Source organism: Ochlerotatus camptorhynchus, unplaced genomic scaffold, assembly GCF_037179485.1.
Source record: "Ochlerotatus camptorhynchus isolate MF236.1 unplaced genomic scaffold, CSIRO-AGI_Acam_v1.1 ptg000574l, whole genome shotgun sequence".
In the NCBI taxonomy this organism is placed as follows: Eukaryota; Metazoa; Arthropoda; class Insecta; order Diptera; family Culicidae; genus Ochlerotatus; species Ochlerotatus camptorhynchus.
This window is the reverse complement of record NW_027041055.1, coordinates 1391085-1415555: the sequence shown is the minus strand read 5'-3', so window position 1 is coordinate 1415555 and position 24471 is coordinate 1391085. Positions and strand designations below refer to the sequence as shown.

The 24471-nt window shown below is 39.7% G+C and overlaps 3 protein-coding genes across 3 annotated transcripts in view; 2 read left to right on the top strand and 1 right to left on the bottom strand.

The window, feature by feature from the left end:
* LOC135713611 (atrial natriuretic peptide receptor 1) overlaps positions 1-24471 on the top strand; it is a 67393-nt gene that overhangs the window by 21592 nt on the left and 21330 nt on the right. Inside the window, exon 4 of the mRNA XM_065236743.1 lies at positions 23159-23324. Coding sequence (XP_065092815.1) covers positions 23159-23324 — 166 coding nt within the window. The remainder of the gene's footprint in view (positions 1-23158; positions 23325-24471) is intronic.
* On the top strand, positions 12530-13812 carry LOC135713637 (uncharacterized). Its single transcript, XM_065236779.1, has 2 exons — positions 12530-13170; positions 13231-13812. The coding sequence occupies exons 1-2, from the start codon at positions 13033-13035 to the stop codon at positions 13810-13812; spliced, it is 720 nt and encodes a 239-aa protein (XP_065092851.1). The 5' UTR covers positions 12530-13032.
* On the bottom strand, positions 18520-19730 carry LOC135713636 (putative nuclease HARBI1). Its single transcript, XM_065236778.1, has 4 exons — positions 19618-19730; positions 19055-19490; positions 18853-18997; positions 18520-18785 (listed from the first exon to the last, which is right to left on the bottom strand). The coding sequence occupies exons 1-4, from the start codon at positions 19728-19730 to the stop codon at positions 18520-18522; spliced, it is 960 nt and encodes a 319-aa protein (XP_065092850.1).

Here is a 24471-nt window from a genome sequence, read left to right as displayed (position 1 = left end):
ATACTAATATTGTCAACTTCCAAAAAATCATCATTAATATCACTATCATTTCGTTTTGGAGCATTTAGGTGATCTATGAATCCAGAAAGGTATTCTTGATCATCGGTGGCGTATGATGAATTCCTTATTGGTTGCATATATTGAGATATAGTGATAGTTCTCAAATGATTTTTGAATTGAAATGGAGTAGGGCGACGTTGCTTAAGTCTAACTACCCCGAAAAGACTTTCAACACAATCTTGTGTGAAAACAGATGTACGTATTTCACCATATCCTTCCTCAAGAAGTGTTTCTTGCAATCTCACAATAGCCGTTGTTGCCATAGTGACTGTAGATTGCCACGGTTTCCAGTGACCTTCAACACCAACCTGAAAAATATGAAATATGTTGATTTCAAAACCATTTATTCTTAAACGTTCGTTATTCCAAGCAACCAGAGGTTCTGTTTTTCTAAATATAACGTTAAAATTTTCAGAAGTTTCGAATTATGTTCCAACAAGATTTTATGTCGTTTTAGTAGCCACTATCATCGATGCGTCTCATGATTTCACGGATTTCTTTTGATTTTAATCTTTTTTTAATTATATCCTTGAAGAAGTGAAAAAATGAAAAACAGTGGACAGTAAATTATGAAAGTGAATAGTAAATATAAAGTGGTGAAATGTTTTGACTTCGTGGTAGTGTGGTTGGCGGCATCATCCGTCGTTTAACCTCATTTAAATTTTATGAGAAGAGATAAAGAGAAAGAAGAGTTTAGTATGTTCCATTTAATTCCACTACCTTTCCTTATCCTTGACAGATACGCATATTTCGTCTACAATGTGCAGATTTCTTCAGTGTCGTGTACTACAGTAATGACCTGATTTTGTCAGCCCCTCCACGCTTCAAACTTTTGATCATATCAAAACCACGATTCCAATAAACAAAAATATTTCATCTCGGTCCTCAAGTTCAAGCTATGAATTTACGCTACTAGATTGCTTAAAAACCTAAAATGGCTGTGTGCAAAGCGAGAAAACATTTTCAAAATCGGGTCATTACTGTAGTGCGTGAAAATGAGAAACTGTGCTGAAGACGGTGTAAATTGTGTTTTTAAAAGGAATCTACGAAATCAAGAATATCTTCTATGACCCTAAAAAGAGCAATACGAGCTATCTAGAACATGAATGTAGTTTTAAGTGAACATTTGTATTTCTTAGGACCTTCAGCCTACCAAATATTTGAAAATAAACTGTTTAGAATGCTACAAAGCTACCTTCCAAGTTGCTTGACCTAGAAAATACCCTTTATCAGAACTTTTGGTTACTTGGGATTCCTTAAGCTTACCTTCAAACTTGTCACGAGTCTCGTTATCATGTTAAGGTGATCTACATCATCTTTATATTTGTCTTTATTGCTGGGATTCAGAGACGATTCAGTTGATCTAGATGTCATCAGATCATACCATTTAGATACGTCTTCCAGGAAAGCAGCCGTTGTTTTGAGGTCGTCATTGTTTGTTTGATCTGCGATGATGTTCATTGCTGCCGCGACAGTGTAATTGCAGTATCTTTCGGAGTTGCTGACCTTCATTTTATCTACGTTAGATATTTTTAATGACTGGAAATCAACCTCCTCTGGCTTGAGCCTGTAAACCATCTTTGTTGACTGGGTGACTTCTTCCGTTACGAGAACCCGTAAATGCTCTCTAGAGACAATATCAGACGACAGATTCTTTAATTGAACATACCAAGATGGAACCTTGAAGAATGCATTTGAAATCCATCCATTTATGATACTCTTGAAAAGATGCACAGGATCTGGTATGAACTCCAAAGATCGATCTTTAGCAACCGGATGTACTGTGGCCCAGTTTTGTAGTGCGGTTTCTTTTTTAGTACTAACTCCATAATCTTGCCACATCGATTTATTGCTCGCTCCACAGTCCGAAGTAACAAATCGAACTTTTAATCCAATTGCTTCAACATTTATTATTATAGTATCTACTGCCTCCTTCAACAAACCACGTGGAATCGAATTCCCAGTAAATTCGTAAGCAATCACCTGTTTCCATCTTGAATATATTCCTACGAGCATAAAAACAAGGCCATGCGTTGCAAGATTGTCACTTGGTGGCATCGTTGTCATTCCGAAATGTTTTTGATTGTTGAGGCAGAACTCATTTGCTTCATCGAGACTCATCTCGTCCAAGACAATTCCACAATCAAGTTCCTTTGAACTCATTAGGACTGTTTTGAATTTGAGAATTTCTAATACCTCGTGTAGAAAACCTGTTGATCATAGAGAGAAATACTCAAATACTTTAACACATCAAGTGCAGAGGTAGTAAACTATTTTTTTAAGTAGGGGAGAGTAGTCAACACTGAGACAATTTTTTTCAACGATTTTTCATATTTTTATCAAGCAAGCTATAAACAAGTTGCATTCGATTTGTACAAAAGTCTAGTTTATTCGTAAAAATATTCAAGCGGTTCCACCAGGATCTGAATGCGATGGAATTCGAAATGTAGAGGGAGGTTTTTGTCTCACTGTTCCCCACCAGGTGGGAACAGTGAGACACAGGGTATTGTTCTGTGAGACAGTTGTTTTAATGTGGTTTAAATTTTAATAGAATAGTTTTTGCACATTGTAGACATTCTTTAGAGTCTATCTGTGATATGCAATATGTAATAAATAAATAATAGCTTGTTTTCAGGAAAATTATAAAAGTCACTAGAAAATCATATAATTTCGACTATTTTTTCCTTCTTTAAGTTCTAAATGGTTGATTATTACTCTGCTTCTTCCTGTGTCAGACTCCTACGGAACAATTTATTGAAATCTGATACAAACTTATGTGGAAACTAGTATGACTGTCTCACTGTTCCCCACAGGGATTTTTTTTTCAAGACAATAATTAAATAGTTTAAATAGTACTGGTAAACAAATAATCAAAATTTCATCACCTTTGATTATTGAAGCTTACAGTTATACGATGCTATGCAAAAACATATTTTGAATAAGATATACAACTTCATGTTAAAATTGACTTCATTCGATTTTGCTACAACTTTAGTCTGACCCTGTCAAAAACGATTTTTGGCAATTTTGGCAAAATGTGAAAATATATTTTTTCTTAAATTGCACTCAAAGATGTAGCACTAGATACTTCACCTTCAAGCAGAACACCAGGAATTTTGGATGCTTCTATGATCATGATATTGTCGTTGACTCACTGTTCCTGCTGTCTCAGTGTTGACTACTCTCCCCTACAGTGACGACCCATCATTTATGTTTTACTTCTAGATCACACCGCACATGCGACGCCATATGGGTCATTCCACACCATGAGTGTGCACAGCTAAATAACCCACCTTCCCGGATTTTGAGCAAAGTAAACAAAATATACTTACTTCAGACCGACATTTTGAAAAATCTTTTAATTTTGTTGGTAAGACCCACTCTTTCGATGTTTTGAAAAACATGTCAGTTTTAAACGCCCGTATATCTTACACAGTATTTTTAATTATTTTTTTCCAGTAGATTTCTAAGAGTTATGATACATTAATACAAAAAATCTTAATAAACGACGTACTTATGTCATTCCAATCATAGGTCCAATACAAATCTTCTAAATTATGATCTTTTTGTCATAAATTGAAGCTTCACAATCAGTAACAATGTTGCTGGAATCGTAAAATTACAATACAGTCAACTCTCCATGAGTCGATGGTCTATGAGTCGATATTGATCATATCATTTTATTTCATAGAATTCTACTGGAAAACATTATTTCGAAACACCACATTTCGGAAATGCCTTATTTTAATATAAATCAAAATAATCTGTAGAACACAATTCTGTTGAATAATCAAAGATCAAGCTGTATAAATGCATAATAATTATTATTATTTTAAATTAAAAAGTTGATTGATAATTGTATTTTTAATGGATTTCTAGAGAAATTTCAACAAAAAAAAATCTGACTTAATCCACCTGCAGTGTGATCTGACCCTTTTCGTATTTCCAACTAACCATCAAATGAGCAAAAAAAAAATCAAATGTCATTTTATGTCCAATATTGGATTCTTTCCCGGGAAACCTGAAAGATACACAGGAGCAACCGATATGTTGCAACGTTATGACGCGTTTTGAGTAGTTCAAGTTCCGAGGTCAAAATCTGGCCACTTCTCTTGGGGCAGGCGGAATGAACCTGAGGGTGGCCAACTCGGTTCAGGACACTTATTATGGCTACCAATAAGCTCGCAATCGAAATACGAATCATTTGATGTACCGCATGATGGGGTTTGTTGTTATTGAATTTCGTCCACTTCCCCGGAGGCCTGGATAAAGTCAGCAATTTAATTCCAAGTCATTTTATGGGTTTTAGGTCAAGCTTTGTTTTGCTTCAGAATGGGTCGCCATGTTTTATTCGTTTAAGGCCAAATGTTCCGTGGGATCCCATAATTAACAACTGTGTCAAAGAAATCTTTTGAATCTTATGTTGCTGTAAAATGTTAGAAGTGGCATGATCTCTGCGGTGTGATCTACCAAAAAATTTATGAAATTATGGAAATCTTCACTGTGCTTTATTTCTAAAAAAAAATACAGAGAGGATCCAGCACTCAACTGCAATTTTAAATTCATATCCATACTGTTGTATGATAACAAAGAGTCCACAAGGGTACAAAATGCATGACGTGTGTTCCATCAACGGTCAAATGCTCTAAAAAATCAAAGAAACGCATTTTCGAGATAATGAGAACCGATAACTGAGTATTTGTAGCAATTCCGTAATAATTGCGGATAATTTTTAATACAACCATAACCATAACAGATAGGGTACCACAAATCGTTCGCATAAAGTTCAAATCTCAGCAGTTAAGGTTGCAGTTTAGATGATTAACCATTCATGATAAGGTTCTATCATGGTTTGAATTATGCGGTTTAGCAAAATTTCATTTCAGTTTCAGGGTCCAGGGTGTTTCCAAAATTAGTGACACAGTTGAAGCTGGTAAAAAATTCGTGATACGATAAGCCAGACGAAGAAAATCTATAGGGAACCACTAATTTATCTGTTAAACTAACCTGTGTCAAAGTGTACGTTCTGGATTCTTCGTACCAGTGTGCGGGCACTAGGAAGTACTACATATGGTAGTTTGAGCAATTGCTCGTATCCAGCTCCGCAAGCAAATCTGATTCGCAATCCTTCCGTGATAGTTTCGTTGGACCACTTCTTAACTTGTTTCACCTTCCCTGTTACAACAGAAAGCTGGTCCGGTCGAAATTTTTCTTTCAATTTCTTTGCATCATCAACTTCTCTCTTTAAAATTGAAAACTTATTCTTCCACAAAAGCGCTTCTTTCTTCCATTTCATCGCCCTTTTTTTCATTTTTTTTGCATATCTAGAATATATAACGTTGGGTAGAATATTTATTGAAACAAAATCTTATAAATAAGTACCTGTCATAGCTTTTGATTTGCTTTTTCGTTTTGCAACAATCAGACAATTTAATCTTGGTTGCTTTTGACTTTGTCGACGCATTCTCCGTGGCGATAATGATTTCTTGATCCGCGTTTTCAATGTCATCAAATTGAAAATCCGGCGGGATTGCTTTGAAATCAGCGTATGTGTGATCCAGAAGCGACGGGCAGGAATAGAGTGGTAAGGATGTCGATAGGATCGCTGGGTACCCGTCGTCTTCGTCGTTTGTCTCGTCATCGTCATTGATCGAATAAGCAAACAATGTAGGGATTGCAGTTTTGCTCAATCTGGTGCTTTTGCCAGCCTTAGCATAACAGATCGCATCAAAATGCATCTGCAAAACAGTAAATCATTTCTAATTTTTCACGTTTCATGATTATTTGCATATGTATTCTTTACGTACGTTGCATACTCTCATTGCATCTGTGACAATAAAATCAGCTCCTACATTACAAAACTCAACCCACCGTGCTTGAAGCAATGGATCGTTTGGAAACCGGTGAAACAACACATCCGGGTGGGTTTTCTTGTTCCGGCCGCAACGTTTCACTTGACAACGCATTTTACCTGCTGTGTATCACTTTTAACCTCCTCCTAATCACCAGAATTCACAAAATCAAACCCGTTTAATACGAACCCGATAGCTCTAAGCAATATGCAGTAAGATACTTGCTCACAACATACAGTTCACGACAAGTTTGAACACTCCGACGGCAAAACTATATCAACAAACCGAGTGACAAACGCGCATCCTCGCTTGAATGATTCTTTCCATCAACATTTTTTTCAACAAAAAGGAAGAAGAAGAAGACAACCAAAACAAAGCATCTGTCATTTGAGCTGGCTCCTCTCTCTTGGGGTACGCTGATTGACCTCTTCCATATCTCGTCAGCTATTTCCTGCGTTCGCTGATAGGAGTCCCGCAGGGCTTCAGCTGAATTGACGGGAGCTACGTTGTACCTTGGTTCGTTCGAAGCGAGTTTACAAAGCTTTTATCATCCATAAGTATGCACCCACCGGATTTGGTCAGAAGGTTGTCATACAGCTTTCGAGCACGGGTTTTAGCTACGGTATTCTGCTTGAGTGATCGGTGAGTGGCGCGGTATGCCTGTAAGTCTTCTCGGTAGCGAATTTACTGCACTGTACCACGGGCGGCATCATACTTTTTACTCAAATCGCGATCGGACATACCTGGTTGCTTCTGATGGACCTCACGACCTTCCCATGGAGCAGACGGTTGGCAGTTCCACTCCGGCATTTACTTTAAGGCTTCCGATTCGTTGTCAAGGTTTTCCTGTACGTTTTGAGCACGCGCCATTGGTGTTTGTAGGAAAATCCAACACTAGAATTTAGGATTTGTGAGCGCAGCTTCCAACAAATCGTAGAATACAGAAACCAATACCTAATTGAATCCTCTAGCACGGGTAGCTGAGGTCGCTTCAGTCTTCCGGAAAGATAATTTTGTATTTCGATTCGGGAAATTTCCAGGTCACTCAAGCAAGACTTGGTAGACTTGTTGAATGGGTGCAGCATCCGTTCTGTTCCGGCAAGTCAAAAGCCAGTTTTCGAACGTCTAGCTTTGTAATCCCAAGTCCAAGAGATGCTGCACCAGTTAGGTACTCTTCTGGTTCTTGATTGAACACGGAAGCAAGCGGTCCTAGTCGCGTCGAGAGATTGGGACTTGTGAGGTGCCTCATCACCGTCGTTCTTGAGACAGCATAATTTAGAGCTGCTGATATCACCCCTCACCATCCCTCATCAACGGTGGAGTTTAGTAAAGGGGATGATCAACCCGATTCGTACCTTCCTCAAAATTGTCCTATGCTCGCTTTTTTTCGGAGATGAACTAGCCCGTATATGGATGGATAGATTACGTTTATTTCTGTTAATTATAATTTTACATTGTTTTGACATTTAAATTGATTATCCTATCCGGCTCTTCAGTTGTTTAATTTGTTATTCTAATTTACGTATTCACGTTTTTCAACTAGTTGACAGAATACCCCTTTGTGGTTCATTTGAATTGATCATTTTGTCAAGCTTCTGCATTCATGTTCCATCAGATGTCACAGCTGTTGTTTGCGTTGACATCTATCGGAAACTAGACACAATCTGTTTTCCTATAATTGTTCACAGAGGAAACTGCAGTGCAAAACATGTCTGGTACCTCTATATATGCATTTAGATTATTATTCGAAGTCCCTCCTTTTTTAAACATTCTGCACACAAAATATCTCACCCCTCACAGAATTTCCCGCCGAATTTTATGTATGGGGCGGGGCATAAAGTATCTTTTGCGCAGAATATGTAAAAAAGGAGGGACTTCAAATGTTAAAGCAAATGCATATATAGAGGTACCAGACATGTTTTGTAGTGTCAGGTACTCTATTTTGTAATCTGTGAAAGGGAAATCACAAATCGAGTGTCAACAAAATACATGGCATGTTGAGATATTAAGCTCGTGAGAGAGAATTTCTCTCTCCAATTTGAATTTTTTGGGCTCTCTGGGGACTGGTAGTAAAGCAGGTAAAATTGTATGGGGAAAAATCATTTTTATTTAATTGTAGCTTGTTGAGCATTAATTTCCTGGAAAAAACTGAACGACAAAGCCCCTGACTAATTTCTTTAGGTTGTCGTTCACTTTTTTTGACCTGAATATGGACCGGAAGCGAATTATTCGCATTTCTCTCAATTTCTATATGGGGATTTTTATCACTTCCTACCAGCGGAACAGCGCCATCTCTGTGGAAAATGGTTGAGCAAAATGATTAATTGAATTGGAAAAATAATAATTTTATAACTTACCTAACTACGAATAATTTAACCTAATTAGTAAGATCGCGTATGATCTCGTGCTATTTCAAACAGGTGACTCTCAACCTTTCGATGATGAGCGTACTGCACTCGTCTGTACTGCACTTTGGAGTTTGAGGTGATGGTACTTTGCACGGCTCTCCCAGATTGACGTTCCGTACTCAATGGTGGGGAGGATGATTTGCTTGTGGACTGCAAGCTTGTTTTTAAGCGACAGGGTGGACTTTCTGTTGATAAGTGGATAGAGCGACCTAATCAAGATGTTGCACTTGGTGGATGTGTTGTCCACATGGAAACGGAGCAGAAACTTGCTATCAAGGGTGAAACCAAGGTAGACGACTTCACTTGACCATTCAATGGGAGTATTATCAAGGTGGACTTTTAAGTTACCAGGCGGGACAAGCCGAGGTAAATTGGAGGGCGGGAAAACTATAGTATGGTCTGTGATTGGAGTTTTCTCGTCAGAGCACGGATCACTCGACCCTTATAGATGATGGCAGTGTTATCCGCAAACATTAACAAAATACCACCCCCGGAAGGGGAGGAACGTCTGACGTGAAGATGTTGAAGAGAATACGACCAAGGAGTCTACCCTGGGGAACCCCAGTATCAAGGTTAATTGTTCAAGAAGACCTGGAATAATCTGCCTGACAAGTAGTTTTTGATGACCTTAACAAGGAAGATCGAGAAGTTGTATCGATGCAGCTTGTACACTAGTGCATACCAGACATTGTCGAACGCCTTCTCAACGTTCAACAACGCCATAGCAGATGTAATGGAAACGGACTTGTTCCATAGAGGTAACTCTGTCTAAGACCAGAAGGTCCCGAAATAACGTGCTCAACTTTTTGGCTCAGCTCTGGTACTCTCTTCGGTCCCAAGCAAATCGATTTACCCCTCGAAACATAGGAAAATCAAATAACCCCTCATTTTATCTGTCAAACTTTCATAGCGAATCAAAACAAACAATGCGTAGTACTAGAATTTCGACTAGAATGGGATACGCTAATCGTTTGCTTGGGACCAATAGGCTAGTCAAGTAGTGAGCCAATTTAAAATCGGTAGTTTCGAATTGATTGTTGCTTGTTCCGCTTGATGATGTTAGTAACCCGGGCGAGTAGTTGGGTGGTAGAGTTGCTCTTTGAGACAGATGATATCTAAACCAACAATTGAAATAGGCGGAACAACCAAACGTAATCAATGGCTTTAAACCCAAATTTTTTGAGAATTAAAACACTCCCACGCAAACTAACATTGCCATTCAATAAAGGAAGTTTGCTCTATCAGATGACGGTGTTAGATTGCTGGGATGTGTTTTGATTCTCGAAGAATTTGCGTTTAAAGCCATTGTTTACGTTTGGTTGTTCCGCCTATTGGATGCTTGGAACTTGTTGACTGAGAAACCCACTTCAGTCACCACCGGATAGTGGTCTGAGCTGAGTTTCTGATAGACGACAGGTTGCGAGATGTTGTTGCGCATGTTACTGATGTAGATATCGATGGTGGCGTGAGCACCGGACCTACACAACCGGGTGGGAGTGTCCGGACTCAAGATATTGTACTGCGCTTCCTGCAGGTTATTGTACAGGATGGTGCCATTTTGATTGCACCGACTTTAGCCCCAGACTTGATGTTTGGCGTTCAGGTCGCCAGCGATGATGAAGTTATCCCGCAGTCGTGTTTGCTTGATAATATCTCTTCTTAGGTTTACTGTCGACCCGTCCCTGATGTTGATGTTGTTTGGGGCAGTAAGCCGCAACGATGGCAATGTCGATGTTTCGTTCATTGAGAAACTCAACGAACTCGATGTTCTTGCTCTTGAGCGAGCAAGCGTTCCAGTTGACTAGCTTCAACACTTCAGAGGCCATACTCGATGACAAAAAGGCCTAGAGTGTAAATATGGTCGTAACGGGTTTTGCAACTGCGCAAGCGTTTGGCAAGCTTTGTGAATACGGGGATCAGTTGCTCCGCAGTGAACAGAGCTTCTGTGTTTTCGTTCGGTGGTGGTGCATCATCGTGACGCCTTGATAGTCCCGGAGGGGGTAGGTACTGCGGGATGCAGTGGATGCCGCATACGTTTGACAACACGAGTTTGGGCACCCCAGCGGTTAACGAAACTGATGCAGCAGCAGCAGCAGCCATTCGGTTGTTGAGTGGGAGTGGTGGGAGTACCGGGATCTGACGCCGTTGCCAATAGCAAGGAAGTTCTGCCTATTGTTTTCCCGTACCCTTCTGTGGCCTGGTTGGTTGCTTATGGAAGTCTTTTTGCGGATTGAGACGAATTCCGCTCGTTTCGGGCAGCTCTTGTTTATGGCCCGGTGTGCTGCCCCACAGTTAGCACAAATGGGATCAGCTTTCTGCATCATCTCGCAAGCGACGGGGTTGTGTTTTTTGCCATATTTGTTGCAGTGCTGCAGGGCTCGAACATTAAGTAGATCCTTCATGCACGTTGAATCCTTCTCGAGGTGGACCAGATTCAGCTGATCACGATACTTATGAGTGCCGTCATGACGAGTCATCGTCAGTGTGTCGGTATCCATGTCCGGGAGGCCACGCTGCAACACCTTGAGCGGCGTGGGATAAATATTCCACCTTCAGTTTGTCCTGCATGGCTTGAACTGCCTTGTAGTGTTTCATCGCCGCGATCATCAACTTCTAGCCCTCCGTGCACAAGCGAATGGTAATTTGGAGGCCTTAACAATGTAAAAGTCTATAGTATACCGCGAGCCGTCCGGGAATCCCATCACGAAGAACGGCAGAAGTTTCTCTTTCCTTTCCACCTTCGGTTCATCGCCATTTTCCAATGTGGCGTAACGGTTGTTCGTCAGAAGCTTCTTCGATGCCAACTGAGCATCGGCGGCGTCTGATCGGGTTCGTTTCCCGGTCGAAATTGCAGCCGCGTGCGATGCTTTACCAAACACTTTCCGAACAACTCGAACTAGCCCGTGGCTAAAAATCTCCCTAATATTTTGAATTAAGGAATAAAAAAAAACTTTGCTAGCTTTCTAATTTCTATACACAATTTTAACACTACCGAACAATAACGGAATTAGTAATTCTATACTTTCATCTCCTTATCCATCGTATAAAAGGTCCACTTTAAGACTGATATTTGACGTTAATCATCTCCAACTATGAAAATCGTTAACTTCACGCATGAAGTAATAAACACATGAATAGTTAAAGTAATTATGCAAAGTTTCATGAAAGTCGGAGAAGGTCGAGTCTGATTTTTTTACTTTGCTATTTGGCCTGGAAATGCTCTAAACTTTCAGATTAAAATCAAGGCATGCTTTGATCCAAATTCGATGGATTTTTCGGTGGGCCATCTGGTAACCACTCAAAGCCCAGTTGACCAGTTGATATATCAAAAACCACAATTTTACTGCATTCCATGTAGTTTCAGATAAAATTCAAAGCATAACGAGGTGTAACGAGGTTACATACTTCTATAAAAAAATAAAACAAGATTCCTTAAGCTGTTGAAATAGACACTCTTCCAATCCTATTCCAAAAAAAAAATTAATATTTTTTTTTATTTAAACAGTTAATAAAACTAGCCTTCGCTATTTATCAAAAAACGTTCTCTATCTCTGATCCTATTCGGAATGAAACACCAGATGGGTCTAAGTTGGCGGTTTTCGAACTATGACAGAACGGATGTAGGCCACGTTCACTAGCACAGCGACTTCAGGAAACGTTCGTGCATAAGGGGGATAATCACCTCTATTCTTGTTTTCGTCGAATAAGAAACGTTCGAAAGTTTCCCCCATTCGTATTCCTGTTTTCGTTCGAACCATTTCTAACCATTCGAAGTTTCGAACATCGTTCGTTCGATCAAATTGTGGGATTCCCATTTTCGTTCGAATGAGTTTGTTTTGTTGATTTTCCATTCGTCACTCGATACTTGCGGATCGCGCACGAATCCATTGTTTAGTTCTGTGAACCAACGCAAGTCGCAATTTCCCAGCGATTTTCAATTTCGGAACGATGTAAGTATGAAATTTGTGTTTAATTAGTTGGAAATTCCGTATTCTGTTTTTTTTTTCCATAGCAAAGTGTATCGGAGTCGGGTCAGAGTGTGGGGCCTTTTTGGATTAATTCGTTCATTTAGCTATGCGTGGATTACAAGCCAATTTAAAGTACCGTAAAACGGGGTAACATTGATAGTTTTTGAAAGTATATGCAAGAATGTTTTTCAAATTTTACTTTTTTAAACAAGTACTGAGGTTCCTGGAGTCCATTCGTTAGTAATGTGTTTAACAAAAATTATTACATTTGCTCTATTTTTTTTAGTGTTGTGGCCGAATATCAGTATTTTGATATGGGGTTACGTTGATAATGCTCGATGAATATAGAAAAATATGCGGGAATCTCAAACAATTTAGTTCAAGAAATATAAAACATTGAACGAGTATGTAATCAGAAAACATTAAAAGCAATAAGAAGATAACATTGATTTGTGATAGCTATATTGGAAATACATTTCATAAGTGATTGCTTGAGTGAACTTTTTCAATCAGGCAAAAAACAAGAAAAGTTTTTAACATGTTTACAAATTATTATCAAAGATATCCCGTTTTACGGTAGTTGCATATCATGTTAGTACACCCTTTTTGCGTTTTGCAACGAATTGTGTGATTACATAGTTACAAAGTGATGCTTGATAACTGTGATATCAACTATAGATTTGTTTTTCTTTTAGGGCGAAAAGACCGAAAAGCAAAAGCACCATCAAAAATCAGTATTCCACTATGGTGGATCTTCTGGAAGACCATCCGGATATAGCCAGAGGCTTCAGTAGATCTGATACAGGAGCATTCTGGAAAAATCTAGCTGAAGATTTAAACAGCCTTGGGGGTCCTGAAAAAGATCCTGCTGCATGGAAGAAGGTAAAGGAAATAATTAAAAAAAATATCAATCATATCTTAATTTTCATGTTAACATTTTAGGTCTGGTTTGACTGGAAGTCAAACTTGAAGCGGAAGTTGGCTCACAATCGAAGAGAGCAGCAAGCTACAGGGGGCGGCCCCAACAAGATAGTAGAATTGACCTGGCTTGAAGAAAGGGTTGTCGCTCTGACTGGGCTCACTGCAGCCGTAGATGGCATAGAGGATTCTATTGCGTTTGGGGCTCCTGCTGCGGCGGACGAAAATAACAGTGGCGTAGCCAATGGTTCATTTGTGGGCCATGATCCCGTCGACGAATTATCAGAAGTTGAACTTCAACAAGAGCCCATCCGCCGAAGACAACCTGGTCAGCGGAGTTTGAGATTGCTGGAAACGCAAGTTGAACAGCAGCAAAATTTCCACCAAGATTTGTTGGGAGTTTTGAAAATTCAAGCGAAAAAGCTCGACGATATGGCTCACTACAACAAGCAAATTTCTAAGCGGATGACGGAAATCCAAGCAGCTCAAGCCCAACAACTTCAGGAACAACGGCGACACAACCTGGAAATGGAAAAAATCCATCTAGAAAAATTGAAAACCAAAAAAAAAATTCTTGCATTGAAACTTCAGCACATGCAAATTTAATATCAATTAATCTTTTGTAAGATGTCAGAATGATATAAATGTATTTCCTATCAATGAAATACAAAATGATAGAAAGCATTTCAGGAATTTTGGATTGCGTCAAGTCTTAACCAAATTGCCGCTAATTTTATAACTATTTCGAACTGCTTTAAATTCAAACCTTCCTCCCCTTAAATGTTTACGTAATAATTGAAGAGCCCCATACTTGGAAGTCACCAATCAGGTCTAAAGCACTCAATATTGCCAACATTGGTCTTGTTCTCGAATATTAAAGTAATTTGAACGATCCCAAAACCCTGCAATTGCGCTCAATAAGACCACATCTTCGTTTAGTTCGTGTCCAATTCCAGTCAGTGACTGCCAAGATACGTGACCTTATTCATTTCGTTTCTTACTAGGGTCATGTGATGGCCCCGGAACAGATTCCGTAAGCCCTGGGAGAGGTGGTCAATTTTCACTTCAAAAGAAAATCATCGAGCTGCATATCGTTGTTTTTAGAAATATATGGGAATCAGAATATTTCTTGGATCACATAGTGGCCCCGGAACAGGTTCTGAAATCCCTGGGAGAGGTGGTCTATTTTCCGCTTTATATATAAATTAATCTCTTCAACAATACGCTGTTTTAAGAAAACTGTGGAATACTTTAGTGAAATAGAACTGAAGATGTATGAAGTTCTACGGCTCAGTGATCCTTCAATAGTTATTGAACTTGTCGAAAGTTCTGTAGATTTGTCTTGGAAACTCGGTGGACCTAACGAAGGATCTATGAACTTGTCGGAATTATTGTAAATTTGTTGGATGTTCTATAAGCTGTTGGAAGATTCATCAAATTTATGGAGGTTATACACTTAAAGCTTGGAGTAAGTTTTACTCATGAATTTATCGAAATATTTTTCGGTCTGTATTATCGTGATTTTTAACCGTAATCTAGTTTGTAGCAGCTTTATCAAAAGATCTGTGAATTTATCGAAAGTTTTGTAAGACTGTCGGAAGCTATTTTGATTTTTCAAAAGTTCTGTTAACTTGTCGTTTTCTTTCTGAAGTTTCGCTTGTCGGAAGTTTGACAGTTAAAATTTGTAGACTAAAGAGACTGAATTTGGTAAAGAGGCGACATCTTATCCATTTGACAGGTCTTCTGCTCGATTGGAATAACTTTTCCTATGACTGACAGAAAATCGATTGTTCCAATTTTGACATGTCGTCTCTTTATAAATTCAGCCTCTTTATTGTAGACGTGTCAAAATTTCGGTAAACATATCGGAAATTCTGGGATTGCCGAAAGTTATATCACGGACATACAGACATAACACATTGAATATTTCTCACTGAAAAACATCGTCGCTAAAACATAACCGCCATCTGTTGAGTACACTGTGGTGGGTAGTACGCTGAACAGATGGCGGTAGTGTGAAAACGTCAAACGCAAGGAAATTAACTATGCGCACCACAGGTGGCGGTACTACCAACTAAGATACTTTCAAATTGACCGATAAATGCTTGTTCGATGAACAACTTGCGAGTGTTATGTCTATTTGTCTGTGGTTATATGTAGTTCTAGGAACTTATTTTAATTTTTGGTAACTTTGGAGAAGTTTGTGAACTGCTCTGAAGTATTTGGAATAATTGACTAGAATTTCAATCTGAAAACTTTTTGATTTTCTGGGAAACTCTCTACTCCTGCTTTTGAATGCTCATGTTCTTTACAGGAGCATTCTTCAATGGCGTAGCATTTTTTTATTATTTTAAGACCCGCTTTGTAGCGCATTACCCCATACTTAATACATGGAATGTCATGTTGACAAACCCTCGTCCCCCCAAGTTCTTCGTCATTGAAGTACACTGGGGTCTTTTTTTTCGCTGTTTTATTTTTCGCAATTTTCTATGCTCGGATTTTAAATTCCTGCGGTTTATTTTATTATTAAAGAAAATCGTCTGCTTAAAAAATGAACCACAGTGTATCGTCTTAATGTTTTCGAAACTTCTCTGAAATTTTGGGACGCAAAAAATAATTCTAGTTCAATAACACCTAAGATCCTGGTCACTTAGACAGGTGATGACTTGAGCAAAGTTGATCAGATACTCAAGGACTGCTGGATGGTGGAATAAAAAATTCGGAATTCTCTCACCAGGTGGCGCTAGTGGGAATTCTAATTCGATGAGTTTTGTACTGCAATATCTCAAGATCCTGCTGATTTAGACGAATGATTTCTTGGGAAAAGTTTATCAGCAGTTCAAGGACTATTTATTGGCGGACGGTTCGGAATTCTCCCGCTAGGTGGTGCTAGTGAGCATTGAAAGCCAATATGTTTTGTGCTACTGTATCTCAATATTCTGATTATTGAGACGAATAGTTTCTTTGGCAAATTTGATCAGGAGGACAAGGACTGTTGGATGGTGGAATTCTCTCGCTAGGTGGCGCTAGTGAGCATTCCAATAGTTTTATGTCAAGATCCTGATGATAAAGAAGAATGACAAGGGCTGTAAGATGGTGGACAGAACAATTCGGTATTCTTCCGCTAGGTGGAGCTAGTAACCATTTAAAGCTTACATGTTTTGTACTGCTGTTTCTCAAGATTCAGAGTATTTAGATGAATGATATCTTTGGCAAAGTTTATCAGGTAGCCAAGGGCTCTTGAATGGTTTACAGTACAATTCGGAATTGCAGAAATACCGCAAGGCTCCTCTTCCTAGTGTGGAGTTAGGTAAAAAGTGTGCGTTTGATGAATACTGTCGCATTAATGGCCCTTCACTCAATTTTCAACTTCTGTTCAATTTTCACACTGCCGTACTCTAACGGAACTATCAATCATCCTCTTCATTACTTTGTCTACCTAATAAATTGTCGCACTATAGCCTCACGTAGCAGCATAGCATTTCCTCCCAACTCTAACAATATTTTATTTGTCTGCTCTTCCTCTATCTGGAAAATTTCAAAATGTTATGTTAAAAATCCCACCAGCCTTGACCTCCAGATCAAGTTTGCCAAAGACATCATCCGTCTAAATAATCAGGATGTTTAGATACAGCACTACAAAACATTTTTGGTTCACATGCTCACTAGCGCTGCCTAGTGGGAGAATTATGAATTGTTCTGTCCACCATACATCAGTCCCTGATCTCCTGATCAACTTTGCGGAAGGCATAACTCATCTAATTAATCAGAATCTCGATAAACATTAGTACAAAACATATTTACTTTGAATGCTCACTAGCACCGCCTAGTGGAAGGATTCCGAAATGTACTATCCATCATCCAACTGTCCTTGGCCATCTGATCAACTTTGCCGCAGGCATCACTCGTCTATACTATCAAAAAAAAATGCAACATACCTTGGGGGATCAACTGTACTGAATAAACCATTCGTCTATATTATCAGAATCATGAGTTATAGCAGCACGAAACATACTGACTTTGAATGAATGCTCACTAGCGCCATCTAGCGGGAGAATTCTGATTCGCCCTTTCCACCATTTAAGTGTCCTTGGCCACTTGATAAACTTTGTTGAAGACATCATCTGTCTAAATAATCTGGATCTTGAGATACAGCAGTAAAAACTATACTGACTTTGAATGCTCACTAGCGCCACAGAGAACAGACATTGAGGCTCGAACAAAATTTATGTAAAAACTAGTGTAAAGATTCCTATTCGACTTAAGCGCCACCAACGCCGACTTCCCCACTTAAAACCCTTCTTTGACAGCATGATGGCACTGACGTTGCACAAATTACACTAGACACTAAGTGCTTGTAGCGCCGAGTGGCAATTTTCAACAGAAAATTTATCGACAGTAGCGCCAAATTGGCCGAAAGTGGAAAATTTATGGACGAAATCAGGAGATGCTAGCGCCACGTAGCTGCGATGTTCCCACTTATCTTTACACAAGTTTCTGACGGAGCTTGGACGTCTGTTCTCTGTGCTAGCGCCGACCTCCTGTTCAACTTTGCTGAAGAAATAATTCGCCTATATCATCACGATCTTGAGATACAGCAGCACAAAACATATTGACTTTGAATGAATGCTCACTAGCGTCGCCTAGCCTAAGAAATCTGAATTGTTCTGTCTACCATCAAATGGTCCTTGACCTCTTGTTCAAGTTTGCCAAAGAAATCATTCGTCTAAATTATCAGATACAGCTGTACAAAGCATACTGACTTTGATTGCTCACTAGCGCCGCCTGGCAGGAGAATTCCGAATTGTTATTTCCATCAATCAATAGTGCTTGACCCGAGGCTTGACCACCTGACAAACTTTTCTGAAGATATCACCCATCTAAATAATCATAAAATATTCGGATTTTACCTGAACCTTTGTAAAGTAATATATTATTTGAAAATCTATACAATTCTCTTCTCTAAACTTCTCAGAAATGCTGTGAAACTTCACAAAAAAATTTTAACTTCTGTAAAGTTCTGAGAATTAAAAATAAACTAAGTTTTGAGAACTGCTCTGAAATTTTGGGAAATGATTTTCAAATTCTGATGATCTTTGAACTTCTCTGAAATTCCAAAAACTTCTATAAACTTCTGTGAAGTTCTTATAATTAATTTAAGATCTTTCTATAAACTTCTTTGATGATGTTGGTTCAAAAATAGATCGTAGCTAAAGATTCTATGAATCTAATTTGGTATATTTCTGTTGTTTTAAAATCTGTCACAATTTTAGAAGTATTTCGATTAGAGCAAAATTTCAAAAGAAGAAAACTTTATTGCAAATCATCATTCAAATATGTCAAACAAAGATTGTGCAATGCACAACACACATTTATAATCTTCGATGATTTCGATGGCGAATAGTGCAATTGCCGGGCACCTAGTATGCATCGGAAACGATTTTTCAGTACTCCGATGGTCCGTTCAATTATGCCCCTCCCTACACTATGCAACCTATTGAAGTTGCTTTCAGGACTTCCATCCTCCGGTGCTCGGTGTGGAGTTATCAACCATGGCTCAGATGGGTAACCTGCATCGCCTAAAATAAGATTTAGAACATAATCCGATCCCTAAGTATCCCATTTATTTTAACGACCAAGCATTACCTAAGATTTTAATGTTTGTGTCGCCATTTCTATGCAGCTGCTGCATGTATCTTCGAGCCGAGCTTAACCCCCACACATGCGAATCATGATTGGATCCTTGATATCCGGCATCTACGAAACGAATTCGTTGTGTGTCGTCACACATCTATAAAAATACATATTGTAAGCATACAGGAACATAAATATTACAAAGGTTACTTACGATCATAACATTCAAGCTATAAAATCCTTTCCGGTTGTAAAAAAGGTTGCGGTTTACATTCGGAGGAATAATTTTTATATGTGTTCCATCAACACACATGATCACGCCAGGGATACCAGATTTCTCATAGAAAAATCGTTTTGCTCGACGCATTTCTTCATTTGACATGCGTATGTTTATCCACTGAGGACACATTTTCCTCTCGAAAACAGTAAGAATTTCTGAAAGGATCTTTGAAAAAGTTGGCTGAGCTACTGCGACATCAAAGTCTTTTCCGGTTCCATGCTGATAGCTGCCTTCGGCAAAGAAACGAAGACAAGCTGCGAGTTTCTCCTTCACGGAAAGGGCTCCTTGCCTTTGAGGGGGAAATTCGTCAGTAATTTCGCCAAGGATGTACAGAAATGCTTCCTTGTTCAACCGGAAGTTTTTGATGAATCTAAAACAAAATTACAAGCATTAGGACACAGTTGTTGTTGTGTAAGTGGCTATGTTGTAATCTGTTGTAGCACAGTGAGAAGATGTAAGCAGTTATATAAGTACACAAGTGTTATTTTATTACTTACTCTGCATCCGGTAGCTCCATAATATCGGTAGTATTACGCAAATTAGACCGATGCCTTCTCAAAGAGCGCAGCTCTTCCTGCTCTGCAAAGACAGCCAACATTACAGTATCCATTGCTAAAAACAAGAAAATGATGTTAAAAATCATCGAACCCTTCGATTTAAACGCATATTTACCTGATAATCTAATTTGTTTTCTCAACTTTTTCAACAACAATTCATCTTGTACACATCGAACGCTGTTTATTATTAGTTGTTTTGACAGTTTTGGCTGTTCCGAATTGCTTCGAACACTTGTGTTGATGTGGCAACACTTTTTCGCATACGAATCGCATTCGAATACATTCGAACGAAAACAAGAATACCCTTTTCGAATTCGTTCGAATCGGTTCGCTCGTACGAATGTCGGATACGGCCGTAAACAAGAATAGAGGTGAATAGATCCCAATCTTTTGTAAGGTTGCCTCTTAGAGTTTGACCACGATAGAGACAAGTTCGATAGTGCTCATCTGAAAGTAGACGTAAACTATAACATTGTGCGGAGAATTATAACACGCGTAAAATTTAAAAAATGTAAGTGCGTAAGTTCGTAAAGCTTGCAACGAACTTTAGTGAAAGCTAGAGAAGATATTTACGGAAATAAGTGGTCGTAGAAGCTGCTGTCAAAGGATTGACTGTCCCATAGGATGCAGCGTGCCTGCCCGATTGAACGTGGAACCACTTGCACGAAATCCAAAACGCATGGGACCACCAGCACGTTAAACCTACGAATTTGTAGCGACAGATTTCCCTTCAAACGAAGGTGCAACCCCCAGGACCAGTCTAACGGAACCGTGCACAGTGACACCCCGTGGAAACCTTCACTGTTCGTCAGTTCTTTTGGGCCGATAAGGCATACGGCGTGGTGAAATTCGTGACTGACACGTGGAACGGTATTAGGTTTTGCACCGTCGGGGTTAACCTCAATCTGATGACAGTTCAGTGGTACTGTTTACGTGGACTTAGTCGTTTTTTTCTTGGGTAGATTTTCTCGATAATTTTTCAGACTGCAGTGAGATGTAAACCACACTTCTGCATTGTCCACGAGCAACATCCTTTCACCGCGCTGTTCCTCGACAATGTGCAAGTTAAAATTCAGAAATTTTAGAATTTGTTTTTTCGAAAAAACGACTAAGTGCTTGTAAACAGTACCACTGAACTGTCAAAAAGGTTCAGCCGATTAACACTGAGTTCATTCGTGACGTCACGCTGCAGTACCTAATTATGTTCTGCAGCGTGACGTCACGAATTAACTCAGTGTTAATCGGCTGAACCTTTTTGACAGTTCAGTGGTACTGTTTACAAGCACTTAGTCGTATTTTCGAAAAAAAAAAATTCTAAAATTTCCGAATTTTAACTTGCACATTGTCGAGGAACAGCGCGGTGAAATGATGATGGTCGTGGACAATGCAGACATGTGGTTTACATCTCACTGCAGTCTAAAAAATTATCGAGAAAATCTACCCAAGAAAAAATCAACTAAGTCCACGTAAACAGTACCACTAAGCTGTCATCAGATTGAGGTTAACCCCGACGGTGCGAAACCTAATTAGCTGACGTGACAGCAAACGTTTGGAAGCTTTTTCCCCTGTCAGCGTAAACTCACCACCATTCGTCCCCGGTGTTCTCGACAGCAAGTTCACCAACATCCTTACCGTTACGTCGCACGGTTGTCGAGGACATGACCCGTCACGTATGTACGCTACCGCCGGAGGGCGGGTGAGTGGCGAGGAGCTGAACTACCCAGCAAGTGCACTTGTCGTTATGCGTCGTGGGACCACGTGGGAGTATCGAGATGCGCGCACGCGAAGAGAATTGGCAAGTAATTCTGAGCAAATGGAAACTTGTTAAAACTTACTAACCCTAGTCGATAAGCTACAGCAATGAATAGATAGAAAAGCTAGGAGAGGAAGTTGGGTTTCGTTAATAACAACATAAAAAAAAAATAAAAACAGAATAAAATGGAAGTAGCATGACCAGATTGTAGATTCTTTTCTAGAAAGCTGAAAGCGTGGTCTTCAAAGAGGTAGTTTTACAGGGTACATTCGGTTCGGGTCGCAGTAGTATAGGCTCTGGATTGGCAAACTCGCAAAGAACACCAATCCACTCTGAAGTTGTTCCGATTTTGTTTTTATAAGATGTTGCTTAGTACCGCGGTGTTCAGAAGTTTGGTTTTGGGTTGGAGGTCAAAGACAAGGACTAGCCCAGAGGTCTCGTCCGGGTACGGGATTTTGAGATTTAGCACGCTCCTTCGCGGCAGGTTTCGACTTGTCTGGCGCAAAAGAGGAGGCTTTTTTGTTCCTTTCTTTTGCCACCCTCCTATCTCCCGTTACACCGGATCATCCGGTAGGCCATCTCATGGACACTCAGAATTTAAAACCAGGTTGTATGTAGGTGGCTGTTGTTAAATTAATAATCAGCACTATTCATAGAAGCCTGTTGTTGTGGTTTTGCAGCAGCAAATTGTTCTAGACGACTGGTACCTCTGCCCCCACCGAATGCCGTCTCCAAACTCGGAATAAAACTGGAACCGCTGGGCGAATCTTATTCTGGTTTCCTATGCCTGGTCGAAAAGGAAACCGTGCATATCGCGTTAGGCCCTCGCCATAAGTAAGGCGGGTGTTGTTGTTGATGATGTTGATGATAGTGGTCTACACTGAGTGGTAGCACGGAAACTACTCCGATAGCTGTGGGCTCTCCTCATTATTGAACTTGATCAAGCTTAATAACCTCTGATTGACATCAACGAATCGCTGTATGAAGGGCCAAAAACGATGGATGGATAGATAGGCAATTCGCATATTCATCTCTTTGGGACAGTTAAGAATCTCCTTCCAACAATTTGATCAGTCAATTGGTCAGAAAACGAGTCATCCAACAGGAAGAGGCCCCAAGAAAACGCCATAAGTAAGGCGGGTGTTGTTGAGTTCAAACATTAATAGCTTTTTAGGGTTATCTTGGATTTGCTTCCGGTCTTGAACAAAGTTGTTCTCCAAACACCAAAGGTTCTTCATTTTTCACAAGTAGAAAACCACTTGAAGGCAAAAATGTAAAAGTGTCTCATTCCTTTATACATGTTTTACGATTTTTCTTATACAAACTTCAAGCCCTTTGTGGGAACCCTCCCGTGGACGAATGGCTTCAAATCTTGAGGGGATTTTTTTGACCCCCCAAACAACCATTCTAGGGTGAACCGTTTGAAACTACAGGATTGACCTCATTTGAGCCACCTCAACGTTTGTCTCCAAATGGAGAATACTTCTGTTGATATAATCCCACTTTTGTTTCCTCCCGTAATAGTAGATCAGCTTTTACTGAATATCATGTAGCCCGGAGATTAACCAGCCTGCGGCTGAAAATCTCCTAAATAGAGATAATAATAATAATAATGAATATCATGTAATTTTACATATTACGCCCCTGATTACGCCCCGAATGCAATGTGCCCCGCCTATTTCTGCCAGTGTGATAATTGCTTTATTCAATCGACTCTCCATTCCACAGTTACGCTTCCTGCTCGGGAGCCAAATCGCCGGGCCTTGCAGCTGATATGCACTTCAAGAACAACGTGGTGGCCTTCATCGGACCTGCCTGTGCCTTTGCGTTGGAACCGGTGGCACGACTGGCCGACTACTGGAATACACCCATCATCACCGGAATGGGTGATCAGGTAAGGACCGGTGACCACACTTGATTACATTTGCTCACGGCAAATGTGGCATTCAACAGTCGCTTCTATACATGGGAAGGCCGAAAGAAGGCACATTATAAAAAGCGTCTCTATCCCTGCTAGGAACGGCAGGATCCGCCAGTCTCATACGACACAAAACCTGATGGGAGCAATATAAAAACAAATTTATTTAATGTACCAACAGCACGGATCAGCGCACTTTCAGCGCGTAATTCCATCCAATGATGATGGCACTGAGTTGAGAGCGAGAGGCGGATGCTGTGATTCTGCCGCGTGCTAAAGCAATCGTTGTCGTTATTTTAATGTGCCTCTGCTGGTATTGTCATTTCGCACCGTTTAGCACGCGACGTGCGCATTACTGGAGCGTGTTATTGGTCTATCATTTCTGCAGTATGCCATCACTATCAGTGCGCATTTCAAGAGCGACGAAGGACAACTCAAATCGACTGCAGTAGCATTTTCTTTTCTTACCCTAAAGTTTAAATAAATGATTCCATCTGTTGGATCAGACTTTGTGGACTCAATCAAGCTTGATTCAATCACGGAAAGAGCAAGATAGATGAACCGATAACAGAGACGTTTTTCAGTCCGTTAAGCACGGTCAGTGTTATTTACAGACTGCGAGGACTAAAAAGTCCTTTCTCGCAGTGAAGTGTGATTGACTTCGGGCTAAATCGGTTTCCTTTCAGCTCACAATGGTGTTGAGTAACGTGGTACAATGAGGGTGGAGACTTGGGACATCTCGATAATGCATTATCCTGGCGTTTGTTGTATTTGACATTTGATCGGATTACCGGTCCAACCTTGCTACAAATTTGATAGGGATGATTCAGCTTTTTTTTCAAAATTAGTTAAAATGCTCATCGTGCTCTGATGTTCATAAAAAATCCCGTGATAATACAATAAAATACGACTCTATGATACTACCCCAAATGAACCGGTACCCTGAATGTATTATTATCCCGAATTTCTAAAATAACTATCTTATTTCTTAAAGTATGCAGAGTATACAATATTTAAGGCCCAGTAATTCATCCTTTGATGTTTTGATTAAATTTCAATACATACAATCTATTTCCATTGAAAATTGAACAAACATTGTTGCATAAACTTTGTATTATGTTTG